Source organism: Bufo gargarizans, chromosome 7 (genome assembly GCF_014858855.1).
Source record: "Bufo gargarizans isolate SCDJY-AF-19 chromosome 7, ASM1485885v1, whole genome shotgun sequence".
Taxonomy (NCBI): domain Eukaryota; kingdom Metazoa; phylum Chordata; class Amphibia; order Anura; family Bufonidae; genus Bufo; species Bufo gargarizans.
The window spans coordinates 199,109,468-199,129,924 of NC_058086.1; the positions used below are offsets into that span (position 1 = coordinate 199,109,468).

At 46.7% G+C, this 20,457-nt stretch overlaps 1 protein-coding gene across 1 annotated transcript in view; it reads left to right on the forward strand.

Annotated features, from left to right (window-relative positions):
- Positions 1-20,457, forward strand: part of FOCAD (focadhesin) — a 226,511-nt gene that overhangs the window by 57,197 nt on the left and 148,857 nt on the right. Inside the window, 1 exon segment of the mRNA XM_044300978.1 lies at positions 12,071-12,278. Within this exon segment, the coding sequence (XP_044156913.1) occupies positions 12,071-12,278 (208 nt within the window).

Here is a 20,457-nt window from a genome sequence, read left to right on the forward strand (position 1 = left end):
CTCCTCCTACTGGTAAGTGACAGCAATGCGCCGCACAGACCTGTCACTTACCAGTAGGAGGAGCTCCCGGCCGGACGCAGACATCGCAGCAGCAAGAAGCAGGTAAGTATGAAAATCTTCTACTCCGCTGCCACCGATGATGATTACAATAGAGGGAGGGAGGGGGGGGGGGTTGGGGGGGTGCGCACACTGGCCCCAATGTATTAAAACAATAGAGGGAGGGAGGGGGGGTTGGGGGGGCGCGCGCACACTGGCCCCAATGTATTAAAACAATAGAGGGAGGGAGGGGGGGTTGGGGGGGGGGCGCGCACACTGGCCCCAATGTATTAAAACAATAGAGGGAGGGAGGGAGGGGGGTGCGCACACTGGCCACCAACGAGTTAACAACAGGGGAGGGGGGGGGCCGCACAATGATATTCAAACTGGGGAGGGGGGGGGGGTCTGCCCCCTGCTGCCTGGCAGCCCTGATCTCTTACAGGGGGATATGATGGGGTTAATTGTACTATCATATCCCCCTGTAAGAGATCGGGTGCTGCCAGGCAGCAGGGGGCAGTCTTGTACAAAGTTTGCAGTGTATTCTAACTAGAAGCGTCCCCATCACCATGGGAACGCTTCTGTGTTAGAATATACTGTCGGAAATGAGTTTTCACGAAGTGAAAACTTAGATCAGAAAAAGCTTTTATGCAGACGGATCTTCGGATCCGTCTGTATGAAACTAAAACCTACGGCCAGGGATCACGGACACGGATGCCAATCTTGTGTGCATCCGTGTTCTTTCACGGACCCATTGACTTGAATGGGCCCGTGAACCGTTGGCCGTGAAAAAAATAGGACAGGTCATATTTTTTTCACGGCCAGGAAACACGGCTCACGGATGCGGCTGCCAAACGGTGCATTTTCCGATTTTTCCACGGACCCATTGAAAGTCAATAGGTCCGTGAAAAAAAACGGAAAACGGCACAACGGCCACGGATGCACACAACGGTCGTGTGCATGAGGCCAAACTGTGATATCGCTGTGTTTTTTTATATCAGTATATCGCTCTACCCTAGGTTACGCCACTCTCAAGGGTATTGGTAACTTTCATATCAGGCCACAGTGCCAGGAAACCTGGGAAGTCTCGCCCAATAATAAGTTCATAATGTAAATTGGTGGCAACGGCCACCTCGTGGGTCCACCTGCCGGCCACCGTGGACAGAGACCCCAGGGTGGTGGGAGATAGTCCTTTTAAGTTTCCATGGATGCACACGACCCCGACTTTTCAGCCAGTATACTCGGCGGGCAGCTCTTACCAGGGACACCAGACTCCCTGAGTCCAGCAGAGCCACCGCCAGAGTGTCTCCCACTTCCATCTGGCACAGGTGGCCGTTATCTATAGTCTCGGGGGTACCTTTTGCACACAGCTTCCTGGCATACAATGAGTGGCGGTAGCCATAGTTAGTATCCATGGGTTCACCCCGATGGGGAGTCGGACCTTATCTGGCCAGGCTCCTGACACCGCCAACAGACCATCGGAGCTGGGTCTGCAGGGGGTACATCCCGGGTGGGTTTTGCTGACACCAGCCGCCGGGTCTGGGGTGGTGATTTCCAGGGTTTGACTGCCCCCCTCCCAAAAGAACCCCATTGTAGATTCCTGGTAGCCTCATAGCGCTCCACCAGGTCGACCATATCAAGGGCATTTCCAGGAGACTCCTGGCTGATCCAGTGCTGGAAAAGCCCTCCAAAATACATCAGCCACAGATGGTCCAGCATAACAGTGGAACTCAGCACATCGGGCTGCAGCCATTTTTGCAACCGTTGTAACAGATCATAATACTGAGGTCTCGTGGGTTCAGCCAGGTCAAATTCCCACTCATGCACCCGCTGGGCCTGGACCAACACATTGACCCCCAATCTTGCCAGAATCTCACCCTTTACTGTCGTGTAATCGCCTGCTTGATCATCTGGTAAGTCGAAAAACACCTGCTGGGGTCCGGATGCCAGGAACAGGGCGACGACTTCAGCCCACTGATCTCGGGGTAGTTTCTCCCTCACGGCCACCTCTTCGAACACCGCCAGATAGGTCTCAACGTTGTCCGAGGGCGTCATCTTAGGGATCGCCTTGCGGACCGCTTTTTGGGCATCATGGATGCTCTGGGATGCTGCAATAGCAGCTGGTTGGTTTCCTGCTGCTGCCTATTAGCCTCCAGCCGTTGCAAGTTACCCTCCACAAGGGCTTTCACGACAGCTTCCATTTTGTCGAGAGGCACGGGTGGTAATCTCGCTGGTTTGATGTAAGACATACAACCGTATCCGTAAAAACTAAAATATTTCGGCCTTTACGCCATCCTCCCTGCACTTGCCCGCATTCTCCACCAATTGTGGGGATTCGCTCTGGTAGTTGGGCTAAGCGGGTGCAGTACAGAGGCAAAGTACAAGTTCGTAGTTCAAATGTCTGTGTTTATTCACACATAAGGTCAAACAAAAAACGAAAGTTCATGCATAACAAAAAAGTCACCTTTTCGGCGGTTCTGCCTCCAGCAGTCTAAATGCAGGCTTTAGGTGGCCTGCTCTCCCAACACACAGGGCTCAGATCACAACACACAGGGCGTTCTATGCTGCTGATCCCAGCTGCCTTTTTAAGAATAGCCAGGTGCTGTCAAAACCCGGCCTGGAACGTGGGGAGTAGTCACCCACCCCGCACTTTGACTACTCCCAATAAGAGCCATCCCGGATCAGCTTTTTACAGCCATACTAAATAGAAAAAGTGTCAATCAGCATTAGCTGCCACTGACACATGAAAATACTGACTCTTACTTCACAGAGTCCAGGAACCTCAGTGACACATACCTACCATCAATGATGACCCCTTGTACCTACCTACAGCAGCTTCCTGGTCTTTACTTGAGCCTCAGGTGGTGAGGATAGGCTTAGGCCAGTAGGGTAGTTGCCAGGGGCTACTCCAGAGCGTAAACAGAGTCAGTGGCAGCAGGATAATGCGGCACGGAGATAACAGACAAGGTACAGACAGTACATTGAGTCCACAGTCAGGCAAGCAGAACGGAACAGAGACAGAAGCAGGTACCTGCGCCCCAAGCACAATAGAAGCAAGGTAACCCCAGGAAGAGCTGCACAGAACAGGCAGAGCAGAGACAGAAGCAGTTACCTGCGCCGCAAGCAATAGAAGCTATGCGGCCCTAGGAAAAGCTGCACATAGACAGATAATGGGCATTCCCCCTCCGGGAACACAGGAACCCTCTTCCGAAGGCGGGACACAACAGACAACAAGCGGAAGCAGTTAAGCACTGCCAGGCTATCGGACGCAATTACACACTGCTAGTCGAACAGGGGACAGACTAGAAACATAACATAACATAATACAGGGCAGGTACAGACAGAACAGGACGTGGCAAAAAACACCAGAACAGAGCAGGTACAGATGAACAAAGACTAACAATGAAAAACCAGGTGACACCACGCAGAAGGGTATCAGGAACCCCAGGAGAGAAGTGAGGTGCAACACCTAGCCAGGCACAAACAAGACTGACCGCAGACCCACGGTTCACAGGTCTATATAGCTGGGTAACGAGGCACATGGTAAGCCCCACCCGGCACAGCAGACAGGGGAAGATAACCCCATTAGAACTGGAGTACAGATTAAAAGACAGGCAGGTACAGAACCAGGTGTTGCACTTGGCAGCCAAAATGCACGGCAACACCCGACACGGACAAACAGAAGCATCACGGGGAAAGCCAACATCCTGTGACACAGCAGACATACAGACACGGGGAGAGAAACCTACACAGGCGAGTTCACTGACACCGCAGCCAGCACTCGGCCCCAAGCAACAAGCCTGCACAGGTTACAACCAGTACCCAAGGGCACATGCAGCCAGCCTACACGGACAACTGTCACAGTGAACCGCACTGTGACATATAATATCCGTTGACTCTTCCTTATCTCCTCATAGAAACTGATTAAATTAGTTTGACTTGACCAATCCCTCATGAAGCCATGCTGATATGGCGTTATTTGTTTATTTTCATTGAGGTACTCCAATATAGCATCTCTTAGAAAACCTTCAGATTACCCACGACAGATGTTAAACTTGCTGGCCTATAGTTTCCGGGCTCTGTTTTTGACCCCTTTTTGAATATTGGCACCACATTTGCTATGTGCCAATCCTGTGGAACACTGCTTGTCAATATAGAGTCCTTAAATATCAGAAATAATGGTCTATAACAGGCATGCTCAACCTGCGGCCCTCCAGCTGTTGCAAAACTACAACTCCTAGCATGCCTGAACAGCTTACAGCTATCAGCCTACAGCAGGGCATTGTGGGAATTGTAGTTTTACAACAGCTGGAGGGCCGCAGGTTGAGCATGCCTGGTCTATAACATTACTTATTTCTCTTAGGATAGAGGGGTGTATGCCATCTGGTCCTGGTGATTTGTCTATTTTAATCTTTTTAAGATGCCGCTGCACTTTCTGGGTCAGACAGGACACTTTTAATAGGAATTTTACTTTTACATTCTGCATTTCATCTGACAGTTTATTTTCCTCCGTGAACTCGCCCTTCATCACTATGTAAAGGGCAGACACTTTCAGGTTTATACTTTTTACAATTTATATAATTGAAGAACATTTTAGGGTTAGTTTTACTCTTTGGAAATGAATCTCTCTGTCTCTAGTTTTGATGCTTTTATTTGTCTTTTACATATTCTATTTTTTCCCTTTCATCCTTCATGACGTTATACCATGAGATGACCCGCCTCCATCCAGGTAGGGACAGGAAGAATAAATTTGACCCTCCTCCAGCTCCTCCTCAGTGTCTTCCTGTCCCTTCCAGGTGGGAGACGAGTTATTCCTCATGGCAGTTGCTATGGATCCGCGTCTGTGGAGGCAAACAGAGGCGGCTGTTTTTTATTGTTTTACCTTTTATGCCTTGGCCACATAAGGAAAGCAAGCAACACTAGTTCCCTAGTTGGGTTTCTGAAGTGCTGGGGGGTCTGCAAAGTACCGGGCATCTCCTCCTTGCCTCCTGCTCTGCGTGTTGCACGTGGAGGTCCATGTGGTGACCAGACACTTACCCTGTGTTCACACCTGAGCGTTTCTGAGATGCGCGTTTTACGCGCGTATTTGTCGCACGGTTTTTGCAATAGTAAACGCGTGTTTGACGCGCGTTTGTGTGATTGACTGCAGTGTTGTCCAATGAGTCTATAGCTAAAACGCGCGACAAACGCCCCAAAAAAAGCTCAAGAACTTGTTTATGTGTCGGGCGTTTTACAGCGCGTTCAAACGCGCTGTAAAACGCTCAAGTGTGAACCAGGGCTATAGGGAAGCATTGGTTTTCACGTGTTGAGCGTTTTACAATCGATTCCTCTGGGTCCGATATGGAATTCAAAAGTTTTCTTTTTTCCTCTGAGGATACAAAAGAATTGATAAAAGAGGTCAGAGCGACCATTAACCTCTCAGATAAGAAGGTTCAAAGGTCAGTCCAAGATGAGATGTTTAGTGGACTGGAATAGAGGAAAAATAGTTTTTCAAGTCCATAAAAACACGCATGAATTGATAAAAAGGGAATGGAAGGCTCCAGATAGGAAGCTATTTATTCCAAAAACAATCAGACGTACACTTCGCTTAGTGAAGAGAACAAAGCATTGTTAATCTCCTGTCCAAAAGTGGATGTGTCCCTTTCAAAATTAAAGGATCTAATGCACTTTCTTTTAAAGACATGGGGTCCTTAACCTGTTGGGGACGCATGAAGTACCGGTACGTCATGTGTGTTTACGATTGTCGGCGCGTGGTGATCGGAACTGAGTGCCTGCTGAAATTGTTCAGCAGGCACTCTGTCACAACCCCCCCCCCCGTATCAGCGATCGCGGCAAACCGCAGGTCAATTCAGACCTGCGGTTTGCTGCGTTTACGGGTTATTCGTGTCTCTGGTGACCCGATAACCTGGAATAGGATGGTGGTCGGTGGGGTGGTAATACACCACCAATCACCATCCTGCGATCCTAAGAGGTGATGGTGACATGACCTCTCAGGATCGCTTGCATTGGCTGCGTGGGCGGAGGTTAACGCCACCCAGCTTTCCTCTCCTCCTCCATCCTGTGTCCAGGAGTGAGGAGAGAGAGCAGCCTGCGTCGGATCTGTGCCCAGCACCCACCTTCTGACCGTCCACAGTGCCATCTGGCACTAAAAGGTACTTTAGGGAAAGGTTAGGTTAGGTTAGGCAGGGATATTCAGGGAAAGTTAAAAAAAAAAAAAAAAAAAAAAAAAAGTTTTACTGTTGCATCACCCTGATCGAATGTCTGGGTTCCACAGCACAGCTTTGTGACCCTAGACCCCCCAGGAGTGCTGCAGCTTGCCCTCCTGACCATCCCCCCACACATTTTTTTGGGAGCATTTTTTTTTATTTTATTTTTGTGTACGCTGACTGTGGCCGGCACTCTTATCGTCTGGCCACTGTTAGAGCATCTCCCCCCCCCCCCCCCCGCTAATCAGATCAAAATTTTTAAATTTTTTCTTTTTTCATTTTTTTTTCCTGTTAGGTTTAATGCAAAGTCCACGGACACCCATGCCCCCACACACACACTAAAGTTTTCCACGCACACACACACCCACACCCCTACGGCCCGCTGGATGTTCTCGGGCGAGGAGGCATACGCCCAGCTTGCCTCTGACTCTAAGAGCCCCAGTGAGGACGAGGATGACCCCACTTTCTTCTTGTCATCCGCATCCTCTCTATCATCTAGCGATGATGATGAGCCCCCAAGGAGGCGGAGACAGTGGGCTTCACTGAATACGACTATTTTAGTATTTTTTTTCAGTGACCACTTTGTGAATCTCATGGTGGAGCAAACTAACTTGTTCGCCCAACAGTTCATTGCTCAACACCCGGGCTCCTTTTTGGCTAGGGACGGTGGCTGGACTCCGGTCAGTGCAGCCGAGATGAGGACGTTTTGGGGCCTCGTGCTGCACATGAGCCTAGTCAAAAATCCAAGGGTCAGGCTGTACTGGAGTGGGGACGTCCTCTACCAGACCCCACTTTACAGTACGGCCATGACACGCTCCTGTTTTGAGGCCATTCGGAAATGCCTGCATTATGCAGATAATGCAGCATGTCCCCCCCAAGATTATCCTGCCTATGATTGCCTGTACAAAATCAGGCCGGTCATCGATCACTTTGGGGCCAAATTTTTGGATGCTTATGTACCTGGAAGGGAGGTCGCGGTTGATGAGTCTCTCATTGCTTTAAAGGGTAGACTCATTTTCCGCCAGTATGTTCCCTCTATGCAGGCGAGGTATGGCGTAAAGCTGTACAAACTTTGTGAGAGTACCTCAGGGTACACTTACAAGTTTTGTGTGTACAAAGGGTGAGATTCCCGTATTGAACCCCCAGAATGTCCCCCCACTCTGGGTGTTAGCGGGAAACTTGTGTGGGACCTTATGACCTTATACCCACTACTAGATAAGGATTACCACCATTACGTGGACAACTTTTATACTAGTATCCCCTTGTTCGAGTCCCTCGCCGACAGATCCACATCCACTTGTGGGACCTTGCGGAAAAATCAATGCGGCCTACCTACCCACCCCCGCCAGGTACCTATCCCCAGGGGTGCGACCCGTGCCCTTACCAGTGGAAACCTGTTGCTGGTCAGATATAAGGACAAGAGGGATGTCCTTGCACTGACCACAATTCACTGTAACGGCATGACCCCTGTCCCTGTGCGAGGTACCGCGGCAACGTTCCTCAAGCCAGATTGCGTCGTCAACTACAATCGGTATATGGGAGGAGTTGATCTCCAAGTTCTCAAGCCATACAATGCCATGCGCAAAACCCGGGCATGGTACAAAAAAGTTGCGGTCTGCTTGGTGCAGGTTGCCTTGTACAACTCTTTTGTGCTGTTCCTGAGCGCTGGCAACACAGGGACATTCCTTCAGTTCTATGAGGCAGTCTTCAAGGCCCTGATCTTTTCTGACCGGGAAAGAGCAGGCCGGAGTACCTCGGGAACTGGAGGCGCCTGGATTGTCCCTGGCCAACATTTTCCAGGTGTGGTCCCCCATGCTGGAGAGAAGGTACGGTCCCCAAAAAAGTGCAGTGTGTGTCACAGCAGGGGGCTACGGAAGGACACCACCACTCAGTGTGACACGTGCCCCGATCATCCGGGCCTCTGCATTGACGGTTGCTTCAGTGAGTACCACACTTCCATGGAGTAATAAATTTATAATCCCCTTCCCCAAGTTTAATTATATTTGGCCACAGACAATCGCCCAGAAAAAAAAAAACTATGGCTCTCAGACTTTGGAGACACTAAAACAAAAAAATAATTTTTTTCAAAAATGATATTATTTTGTAAAACTAAAATAAATAAAAAAAAGTATACTTATTAGGTATCGCTGCGTCCGTAAAAAGTTGATCTATAAAAATACCACATGACCTAACCCCTCAGATGAACACAGTTAAATTTTTTTAATAAAAACGGTGTAAAAAAAGCTATTTTTTGTCCCCTTACATCACAAAAAGTGTAGTAGCAAGCGATCAAAAGGTCATATGCACCCCAAAATAGTGCCAATAAAACCGCCCTCTCATCCCGCAAAAAATAGAATCTGCATATTAATTTGCACTAAAAAATACCTGAAGGTGCCTTTATGTAAATGTATTATTGTTAGCTCCAGGAGACCAGGGGATGGTTATTTAGAGGGAAATGCTCGATATGTTCGGCACTACATGCCTGGGTTTGTTACTATTGGCTTCATTTCCCTTGTCAGAGGCTTCACATATGCACCTAACAGTGACAGCAGGAGTAGTGTACACAGCCGGGGGATAACAAGGAGGGGCCCTGAAAGCTACTGCCGTGTTATTGTCACAAGCTGCCAAAATCAACTTCACATATATTGTGCAAATTGGCACAATCTACAAAGCCGCCTGAGAGCTGTCTTGGAATCATACTCCTCTGCATGACAGCATGTGAAATATTAGCGCTGAGTAATGTTGAGGACTTGAGAGCTGCTAAAAGGTTACACATCAATCAAGATAAATTTCAAAATTACATGCGTTTTCTCCTAATGTATTTGTTGAATAGAGCTGGTGATTGAAGGTGTGTTGCGGTCTTTTAATTTTCAGCAAATGCACTGCAATGCTTTGTTTGAATATATGAATTAAAGTGGGTCTGTTAGCTGAAATGGCTGCCTTAGGTATGGGCAGTGTGTTTCAGATGCAGGACTGTACACCTGTCAGAAAATGTGTGCGCCATTTGACTTATAGGAGTGATTGAAGAACTGGCGGGCACAGAGTTATGAGTGCACTGTATTCAGGATCTGCCTTTTTTGCCGTGACTATTGTGCTGCTGTGTATATTCAGATTTCTGCCACAGATCGGCCAGTGGATTTATACGTGACTTGGCTCCATTGTAGTTCAGTGGAACTAATCTGCTGTTTAATCAACACTAGTAAACGTACTGTGGACTTTAAAGGGGTTATCCAAGACCTCTAATGCCCCCCCCCCCCCCTCTATTTGTCCAGGCCCCTCATACAGATAGTACTTACCTCGCTCCCCGGCGTTGGGCCACGATTGGAACGAGCCTCCCTGCGTCACCCACAATGCTAGGGAGGCTCGTTCCCGTCGCGGCCTTCTATTGGCTGCCCCCAGTCCCCGCCATGAGGAGATGCAGCAACGCCCCTGCCGGCATCAGAAGCAACGCAGGTGTCGGGGAGCGAGGTAAGTACTGTCTGTGTGAGGGGCCCGGGCATATGGGGGGGCATTGTTGGATTCCTAAAAATAATGTTATTATATCTTATGCCTGTCAGTGTTACCCTAACAGGCAGCCTTTTAGGTCCTAATGGACATACAGCCATTGTTTTATTATGACTACCTCTTGAAGCTCATCAAGAGAATGCCAAGAGTGTGCAAAGCAGTAATCAAAGCAAAAGGTGGCTACTTTGAAGAACCTAGAATATGACATATTTTCAGTTGTTTCACACTTTTTTGTTATGTATATAATTCCACATGTGTTAATTCATAGTTTTGATGCCTTCAGTGTGAATCTACAATTTTCATAGTCATGAAAATAAAGAAAACTCTTTGAATGAGAAGGTGTGTCCAAACTTTTGGTCTGTACTGTATGTAGCAGTAGGATGTCCTGCGCCTATCACTGACCTGTTAGTGTTCCTCGTATCAATACTAGAGATGACCGACTGTTGTATGTGATAGCTCCTCAGATTATCACACCATTGGTTGGGGCAATGTGTCTCTCTGCAGCAAAGGCAGGATTAAAGCGCTCACCACCATACCTCCACACTTGAATCCGACTGTTGTGGGATCCCAAGCAGAAACTGGATTTGTCTCTTAATATGATACGGTTCCATTTCGTAGTAGTCCAGTTTTCTTGTTTTCAACACCACTGCAAATGAAGGCAATGGCAGGACTAGTAATGGATGCTGTGACACCAAATTTCCTTCTGCCAAGTGCCTGAAAATGGTCCAGGCAGAGACAAGAGTGAGTAATGAAAGTGCACCTTTGTCTGGATAGTAGACAGCAAAACTGTGTGAACTGCTCATGTTTGTCGGCGGATCAAACGATCCTGTCTTCTCATGGTCTGTCTGGGCCGCTCGGAGCCTGTTCGCCATGTGAGCTTCCAACACCTCCTAACAGCTATGTCAGAAGGGCCTAGATCAGGGATGGCCAACCTGCAGCTCTCCATCTGTTGTAAAACTACAATTCCCACATGCCCTGCTGTAGGCTAAAAGTTGTAGACAGTCTGGGCATGTCTAATCAGACAACACCTGTAATCATAACTTCCACTTTACAATAATATCACAGTTGATCATGGAATATCTAAGAGGGAAGAAGTTAATTGAACTGACATCTGTGGCATCCCATTACAGGACCATGCTCTAATTCTGTGAGATCTTTAGAACGAACCATTCTTTCACATATGTTTGTAAAGACAAACTGCATGGCTAGATGCTGGATTTTATACACCTGTCGCAATGGAGCTGAATCAAACATCTGAGTTCAAAGAAGAGCCGTATCCCAATACTTTTATCCCTGTAGTTTATTATTTAAAAGAACCAAAAATTGTATAAAAATTTTGAAGAAGAGTATTGTGATGCTACATGTTCTTTAAATGTTTTCTCAATCTAGTTCAAGCTGACGTTTTTCATAAATGTGTTTTGTTCTGTCTTTCGTTCTACTGTGTGCATCTCAGAAACCGTAGCATAGTAGATGGACCTTAAAGGGAACCTATCACAATAAAAAGCAAAATAATCTGCAGGCAGCACGTTATAGAGCAGGAGATGCTGAGCAGATTGATATATAGTTTTGTGGGATAAGATTCAGTATAACTTCTATTTCATTCATTTAAATTCCTGAAGTCCAGGAGGGGGTCCTATCAGTGACTGACAGCTATCACTGTATACACAATCATAGTGGCAAGCCTGTCAATCACTGATAGGACCGCCTCCTTGACTTCAAAGCCCAGAATGAGCACAGATATGAATGATTAAATTACAGCGTATACTAAATCTTTGCCTATAAAACTATATATCAATCTGCTCAGCTTCTCTTGCTCTATAACATTTTGTAGCTGAGACACCATGTTCAACATGACAGGTTCCCTTTAACATTTGTCATCTTGGCCTTCATTTCCCATAATACAGTGGCACCTTAAGTTATTATGGCTCCAGGTTACAATACTTTGAACATACTGTTTCTTGGGCCATCATAACTTGAAACCACATTACCTCAAACAGTGCAGAACTGTGGTAACATTTATCCCCTCAACATGGCCATTTTGTTTTTAAGCGATTTTTGGGTATTTGGAGCAAGTTACTAGTTTTCCATGGAACTTAGTTATAATGGTTGTCCCAGAAATATATTGTTAGGTACTGTTTTTGAAAATCTGGCAAACCGTTTTATAGATGCTGTCATAACTGGAAATCCAACATCTAGAGCAAGATAAGCTAGAAATGAGTGCTTACCTGTAGAATATTTAAAGTTCTCCACGCGTTTTTAATAACGTTGCTTTTCTCATAGCTCACAATAACAATCCATTCATTTAACTGTTTTGTATATTCTTGCAGGGATGACCCATCTACTATTAACATGCTGACACCTTTTCTGAGATACTTGTTTTGCGAGCCTTCACAAGTTCAGGAGTTGTGTGCCTTCCGATTGGGCATAAGGAAAGCTTTACTTCTTTCAGATCCAAGTTCCATTAAAGCTAGCAGGCCATTAGCTGCAGAAGAACAAGTTGTCCGCCTGTTATTTGATTTAATAAGCTACATGCAGGTAAGTGGCACTCTGTTTTCTGACTGTAGATGGAAATCTGTGGCATATACTTCATGATCATTCTCAATCTCTGCACATTCATCTCTGTGTAACTTAGGGTAAATGAGGTCAATCTTTGAAAGGGAATCAGTCAACCTACCTCAAAGATAGAGGACCTCCGCTAAAGGAGGACTAGAAATCTCCTTTCTTCATTTAACATAGCTGTGCCGATTCTTTCACAAGGCTTTTTGTAATTTAATCTTTATTCCTGAGTAGTTTCACGTGCTGAAGGTAGTAATGGATAACACACATGGAACATAACATAGCTGGTGTGATTTCATCTTGTGCATGATCTTTCTTCAGCTTAATGCAGACTGCCATTACAGAGTGTGAAAAGTGTGGAGGTCTCTTATCAACTTCCAGTTATGTTTGGGGTTTACTTTCCATGGAACTTTTCTTCTTCTGTCATCATTTCTGGCTCTGCAAGAGTTAATGTTTTTAGAGATGAAGGGGGTGTTGGGTAAAGAGTGCATAGCATCCAGTCCTGATTTCCCAGCAGAGCAGCTGGTCCCAGACTGAGCAGTCCAACTTGGAAGGCAGGAGATCTTACCATGGAGCATATTGGTCTGATGGTTGTCATTGCCAGACATATCTTTGACTGTTCTACTTCAGTGCCAACTGCATAAGAAATCTGCGCAGCTTCAGACAAAGCGACCGTTTCATGGACAGTGACATCTGTGCAGTGTAAAAACTGGGGCGCTCAAACACAATAAATATGAGCGTGCTTGGCATGTAAGATGTGGCAATGTTAGTCCTTCCACGTTCAGCTGATATGTTAACCTTTAGGATTATGCTCGCTGATATACTGAGGTGATATGATAATGCAAAAATTATTTCATGCGCCATGTCCCACCGAGAATTTTTATATTTTTTAAAACATCACCAATTTTCCGACACTTCCAAGGTTCCCCACTAGTTTTTACTTCCTGATCTCATTTGACAGAGAAAATGAGACCGCCTATCCATTCACTCGCTAATCTTGATTAGCGCTGCAGCCAGTGATTAGATGAACAGTCACATTTCCTGTTTCCGCCACAATCATGGGTTCGGATTCAATCAGGAATACATTTATGCATGCGCCACTACTCACAGTAATGGCACATAAACAGACTGAGAAAGTCTTGTGAGATGTATATAATGGTACTGTGCAAAAGTTTTAGGTTGGTGTGGAAAAATTGCTGCAAAGTAGGAGTGCTTTCAAAAATATGATTTTTTTTTTGTTTTATTTTTTATCAAATCACAAAATACAAAGTGAATGAACAAAAGAGAACGCTAAGACCCCTTTCACACGAGCAAGTTTTCCGCACAGGTGCAATGCGTGACGTGAACGTCTGTGTACATTTTTCATGCATCAGTTCTGCGTTGCGTGAAAAACGCAGCATGTTCCATATTCTGTGTTTTTCACACAGCCCTGGCCCCATAGAAGTAAATGGGGCTTCAGTGAAAAGCGCATCGCATCCGGAAGCAAGTGCAGGTGCGATGCGTTTGTCCCTGATGATTGCTAAGAGATGTTGTTTCTAAACCTTCAGTTTTTTTTTATCACGCTCGTGAAAAACGCATCAAAACGCATTGCACCCGTGGGGAAAACAACAACAAATGAAAGCAATCGCTGACAAAACTGACTGAACTTGCTTGCAAAATGGTGCGAGTTTCACTGAACGCATCCGGAGCCAATCGGTATCGCTTGTGTGAAAGAGGCCTAAATCAAGTTATTATTTGGTATGCCATGCTTTGCCTTCATAACAGCATCAATTATTTTAGGTATGCTTTAACACAATTTTTGAAGGAACACGGCAGGGAGGTTGTTCTAGTCATTTTGGAGAATGAACCACATAACTTCTGTGGATTTTAGGCTTGTTCAAATCCTTTTGTTTCTTCATGTAATCCCATACAGACTGGGTGATGTTGAGATCAGGGCTCTGTGGGGGCCATGTCAACACATTCAGGACTCCTTTTCTTCTTTATTATGAAGATAGTTCATAATGACATGTTTGGGGTCGTTGTCCTGCTGCAGAATACATTTTAAGCCAATCAGAGACCTCCTTTATGGTACTGCATGATAGACAAGTATCTGCTGGACATTTTCTGATTTTGAAGGGAAAAAAACATGATGTGTCTTTCATCTGCTGCATTAAAGGGACACTGACAGGCCCAATAACCATAATTAGCTGTACATATCCATGCACAGGTCTTCTAATGTGTATTAAAAACATATAAGTATCCCCCCTGTCCACATTATGAATACAGTTAACTCACGTTTTATAACCTGAACTAATCGCTGTTCTTTCTGCCCAAGGGGCAGGGTTTCAGCTTCTCTTGCGCCCAGCCAGCATCAGGTTATAGTTTTTAGTTCAGGTTATAAAACGTGAGTTAACTGTATTCATAATGTGGACAGGGGGGATACTTATATGTTTTTAATACACATTAGAAGACCTGTGCATGGACATGTACAGCTAATTATGGTTATTGGGCCTGTCAGTGTCCCTTTTAAATTTCCACTGTGTCTACAGTCTTCAGTGCTGCCAGTTTCTTTGTGCTTCTTCAAAAGAGCTTGAACAGCACATCTGGAAACATCAGTCTGCTTTGACACCTTTGCCTGGGAGAGAGCTTGCCGATGCGGTGTAACTACCTTGTGTTTTGTTGCCCTGCTCATTCTTGCCGTGGTGTGTGACCTGTGACATGAAACTGCCTTCCGTAGCCTCACCTTTGTAGCAGAGTTTGGCTGTTCCTCACCCAATTTTAAGCCTCGTACATAGCTGTTTCTGTTTCAGGTAATGACTGTGTTTCAACCTACATATAAAAATGAAGATTATGATCACCTGGTTAATCATACACCTGACTATAATCCTACAAAATCCCTGACACTGTGCAAATGTACCTAGAAGAAACTATGCTGTATTGAAGGCAGTGGGTCATCACACCCAATACTGATTTGATTTAGATTTCTCTTTTGCTCATTCACTTTGCAGTTTGCTAATTGATAAAAATAAACTATTAACACCTCCTGTTTTTGAAAGCATTCTTACTTTGCAGCATTTTTTCCACACCTGCCTAAAATGTTTGCTCAGTACTGTGTGTGTGTGTGTGTGTGTGTGTGTATATTTATCCAAGGAAAACTGCAGCATTCCAATGGCTTGAATAAAAGTGCAAAAAGTTTACTCAACCATATCTCAGCTGAAACATGGCTGAAAATACTTTTTGCACTTTGAGTGCTAGCGTTTTCCTTGGATATTGTTGGGTTGCCTAATTGGGATTAAAGGGGTTATTCAACCCTGATAATGTCCCCCGTATTGCCCGGGCCCCTCATGTAAGTTAGCGGCCCGTCGCTCATGATGCCCGCACGGCCGCCGCTGCACATTTAAAAACGTTTTGTGGTGGTGGTGGTGGGGAATCGATTGGGATAGCCAATAGCAGGCTATGACGAGGATAAGCCTCCCCAGCATCATAGGTGACACTAGGGAGGATCGTCCCTGTTGCAGCCTGCTATTGGCTGTCCACCCCCAACGCCAGATGTTTTATCCGAGCGACAGAGACATGCAGCGGTAGATGGGCGGTGATCAGTAGCGACTAGGGCTGCACGATAAATCAAAAAAATAATCGAATCGCGATAATTGGCAAATGCGATATGGCGATTTGGCAGACCTGAAAATGCAGCGATTATATATAAAGGGGCCCCGCGCACATAACTGCCTTTGCGTGTAAAGTATTTTACTAGTGTGTGAAACAAGCTCTCTCCTATTGATAACAGGTCCGGCCTCTGTACTCACTGTCATGATGAATGCAATGCACTGCAGCGAACGGCAGCGAGCTGGCCGGCCGGCGCGTGACTGACGTCACTTAGTAACGCTCCTGCTTCCTGAAGTGGGAGGAGCGTTACTAAGTGATGTCAGTCACGCGCCGGCCAGCCAGCTCCCACTCGCTGTAGTGCATTCATCGTGACAGTGAGTACAGAGGTTATCAATATTATACTGTTATCAATAGGAGAAAGATTGTTTCACACACTAGTAAAATACTTTACACACAAAGCCAGTTATGTGCGCAGTTTAGGACACATGAGGGGACACATAGGGCCATGAGGGGGACCAGCATAAGATGCTATATGTCTTATGCTGGCCCCCCTCATGGCCCTATGTGTCATAGCACACATCCCCTATAACACTGTCCTCCACAGATCCCCCATAACACTGTCCTCCACAGATCCCCATAACACTGTCCTCCACAGATCTCCCCCATAACACTGTCCTCCACAGATTCCCCATAACACTGTCCTCCACAGATTCCCCATAACGGCGTCCTCCACAGATCCCCCATATAACAGCGTCCTCCACAGAAACCCCCATATAACAGCGCCCTCCACAGAAACCCCCATATAACAGCGCCCTCCACAGAAACCCCCATATAACAGCGTCCTCCACAGATCCCCCACAACACAGCGCCCTCCACAGATCCCCCACAACACAGCGCCCTCCACAGATCCCCCACAACACAGCGCCCTCCACAGATCCCCCCCACAACACAGCGCCCTCCACAGATCCCCCCCACAACACAGCGCCCTCCACAGATCCCCCCCACAACACAGCGCCCTCCACAGATCCCCCCCACAACACAGCGCCCTCCACAGATCCCCCCCACAACACAGCGCCCTCCACAGATCCCCCCCACAACACAGCGCCCTCCACAGATCCCCCCCACAACACAGCGCCCTCCACAGATCCCCCCCACAACACAGCGCCCTCCACAGATCCCCCCCACAACACAGCGCCCTCCACAGATCCCCCCCACAACACAGCGCCCTCCACAGATCCCCCCCACAACACAGCGCCCTCCACAGATCCCCCCCACAACACAGCGCCCTCCACAGATCCCCCCCACAACACAGCGCCCTCCACAGATCCCCCCCACAACACAGCGCCCTCCACAGATCCCCCCCACAACACAGCGCCCTCCACAGATCCCCCCCACAACACAGCGCCCTCCACAGATCCCCCACAACACAGCGTCATCCACAGATCCCCCACAACTATGTCATACCCAGCCGCATCAGCGGCTCATATGGGAAAATCCAAGCAAATAGACCTCTAGCACAATTCCCTTTAAAATATCGCATCGCATACCGTTATCGCAATTTTTTGGGCCCTAATCGCAATCGCACAAAATTCCCATATCGTGCAGCCCTAGTAGCGACATTGCGGAAGTATAACCTACATGAAGGGCCCAAGCATAGGGGGGGATTATAGGGGTTGGATAACCATTCAAGTATGTTGGCACCCTGTTTTATTTGACATTTTGGAGTTCTGGCTGGTTTTCTTTCTCTACCATGCCCCCCCCCCCAAACTGGTAAACACTAGCTGCAATAATGTGTAATGTAGCCCACAACCTACTGTGATCACAAAGTGCTATAATAACCACCTGCAAAAACGCCATGGTTCATGGGCTTAATAGTGTCCAATTATAAAAATAGCAGGTAAGTAAGCTAAGGGACTCAGGTCTAAGTTACTTCTTAAAATACCATCTGTAGTTTTGTGAGGCGCCCTGGATGAGAGGAGGAGGTTGAGGCATTCAGCAGATGTGAAATGTCAGAGGCATCACAGACAGATTTCATCAAGCAGCGGTGATTTCTCATAACAACTGCACAGGCTCTTCTTCCCTTCTTGCACTTGTTTTACATATCTGTGAACTTCATTATCCAAGGCTTACCATCTGGCCTCCAGTGTGTGTGTATATATATCTCTGATATATATAAAAATGAGTTTCTGTCTGTCTGCCTGGGCGTTCTTTATGCGCGACCAAACGACTGGACCGATCTTCACCAATTTTGGCACACAGGTACACCAGGTGTCCGGGAAGGTTTTAGACCGGGTCTCGGCTCTCTAGGACCTACCGTTCCTGAGATATTCCCCAAATGACCCACATTAGCCAATACAAGCCTGCAAGTCTTTCTCTTCAAATCCCAACTGCTATAAACACAGTTTTACTCCAGGTTTCCATAACAACCCAGCTATTTTTCTTTACTGCTTAAAGAGGCAGGGCCTGTGGAGGTCACAGTTTTTAAAGGGGCGGGCACTGTGGAGGTCACTGTTATTAAATGGGCGGGCACTGTGGAGGTCATGGTTTTTAAAGGGGTGGGCGCTATGAAGGTCCCTGTTAAAGGGGCGGTCACTGTGAAAGTAACACTTAAAGGGGCGGTCACTAGGAAAGTCACTGTTAAAGGGGCGGTTACTGTTAAAAGGGCAGTCATTGTGAAAGTCACTGTTAAAGGGGCGGCCACTGTGAAAGTCACTGTTAAAAGGGCCGGCCACTGTGAAAGTCACCTGTTAAAGAGGACCTTTCACCTGAAAATGAAAGTTAAACTAAAGATATAGCCTTACTTACATGCCCCCGGTATTGCTTATTCAGTCATTCATTTTTAAATCAGTGCCCCCGTTTGTCTGCGCTGCCCCCGGAATATTTGCCGCCTTGTATGCTGATGAGCCATTCGGCTCAACTGGGCGGGCCTTCAAAAGTTCTCCCGGGTGTGTCATTCTTCTCCCTGGCACGGAGTGCACCCAATCAGCGCGCTCCGCTCTTAGCCAGGGAGAAGACGCTCCAGTTCTCGCGAGATGGCGCCGGCTCCGGATGGATGAAATCCCTCCAGTTCTCGGCGCGCTGATTGGGTGCGCTGCGTGCCAGGGAGAAGAATGACACGCCCGGGAGAACTTTTGAAGGCCCGCCCAGTTGAGCAGAATGGCTCATTAGCATACAAGGCGGCAAATATTCCGGGGGGCAGCGCGGACAAACAGGGGCACTGATTGAAAAATGAATGACTGAATAAGCAATACATGGGGCATGTAAGTAAGGCTATGGGCCAGATTTATCATTACTATGACAGCTCACTCCACTTTCACATATGGCTAAAGTCAGCTTTAGCCAAGTCAGATTTATGATCGGCCCTTTAAGACTGTGTAATAAATGTGGTTTGATGGTAGCTGTTTATACGTCAGTAAGCAGCTTTACAAAAGTCGCACATCTTTACGAAAAAGTTGCACGTCTTTACGAAAAAGTTGCATGTTCTATTAAAAAGTCTCATAAGATAAGCATGGTCCTCACTGGAGTGAAATTGCGCATTTTTTTTTGTGACTTTTTAAATAGTCCCAATAGTAAATCTGTCTAGAGATTCATTTACATAATAAAACACGCCCACTTTCAGAAAACTGGCGAGCATAGTGCAGAGCAGAAAAAAGTCGCAAATTTTTGCGCAGTTTTAGTGATTGCGCAAAAATTTGCGACTTTTTCACTCCATTATTCTGACTTGAGCTAATGATAAATCTGGGCCATTATGTTTAGTTTAACTTTCATTTTCAGATGAAAGGTCCTCTTTAAAGGGACGGTCACTGTGAAGGTTTCTGTTAAAGGGGCGGCCATTGTGAAAGTCACTGTTAAAGGGGTCGGCCACCGTGAAAGTCACTGTGACCGCCCCTTTAACAGTGTTTTTAACAGTGACTGCCCAGTCACTGTGAAAGTCACTTTTAAAGGGGCGGTCACTGTGGAGGTCTCTGTTAAAGGGGCGAACAATGTGGAAGTCACTGTTAAAGTGGTGTCAATGCTAAAGGGGCGGGCACTGTTAAAGGGGCTGCCACTGTGGAGGTCAATGTTAAAGGGGCGAGTACTGTAGAGGTAACTGGGGAAATTGTCGATATCTTTTTTATGACACACGAAAACATAAAATGAAATAGATGAAATATACCCTTGCAAAGCCGGGTCCTTCTGCTAGTACTTTATAAATGTTGGAGCTCCATTGATAAAACTCTGCTCCTACAGCACTAGGGTTGCAAAGAGCTTTTTTCCCTAAAGCTCCTGTCTAACTATATAACAAATTTATATGCAGTGATCCCCCTAGTCATTATTATTTAAGTCTCCTGAATTGCTCTTAGGCCTCCTGCACACAATGGTGTGAGCCCCGTGGCCATGCTGCGGCTCGCAAATTGCGGGCCGCAATGCAGGAACACTGACCGTAGTGCAGCCACAGCGGATCATGCACCCATTCACTAGGACATGTTGTATCTTTTTGCTGAACGGAACTACGGGACGAAACCCCACGGAAGCACTCTGTAGTGCTTCCGTAGGGTTCAGTTCCGTGCTTCCGTTCCGCACCATTCCAGAT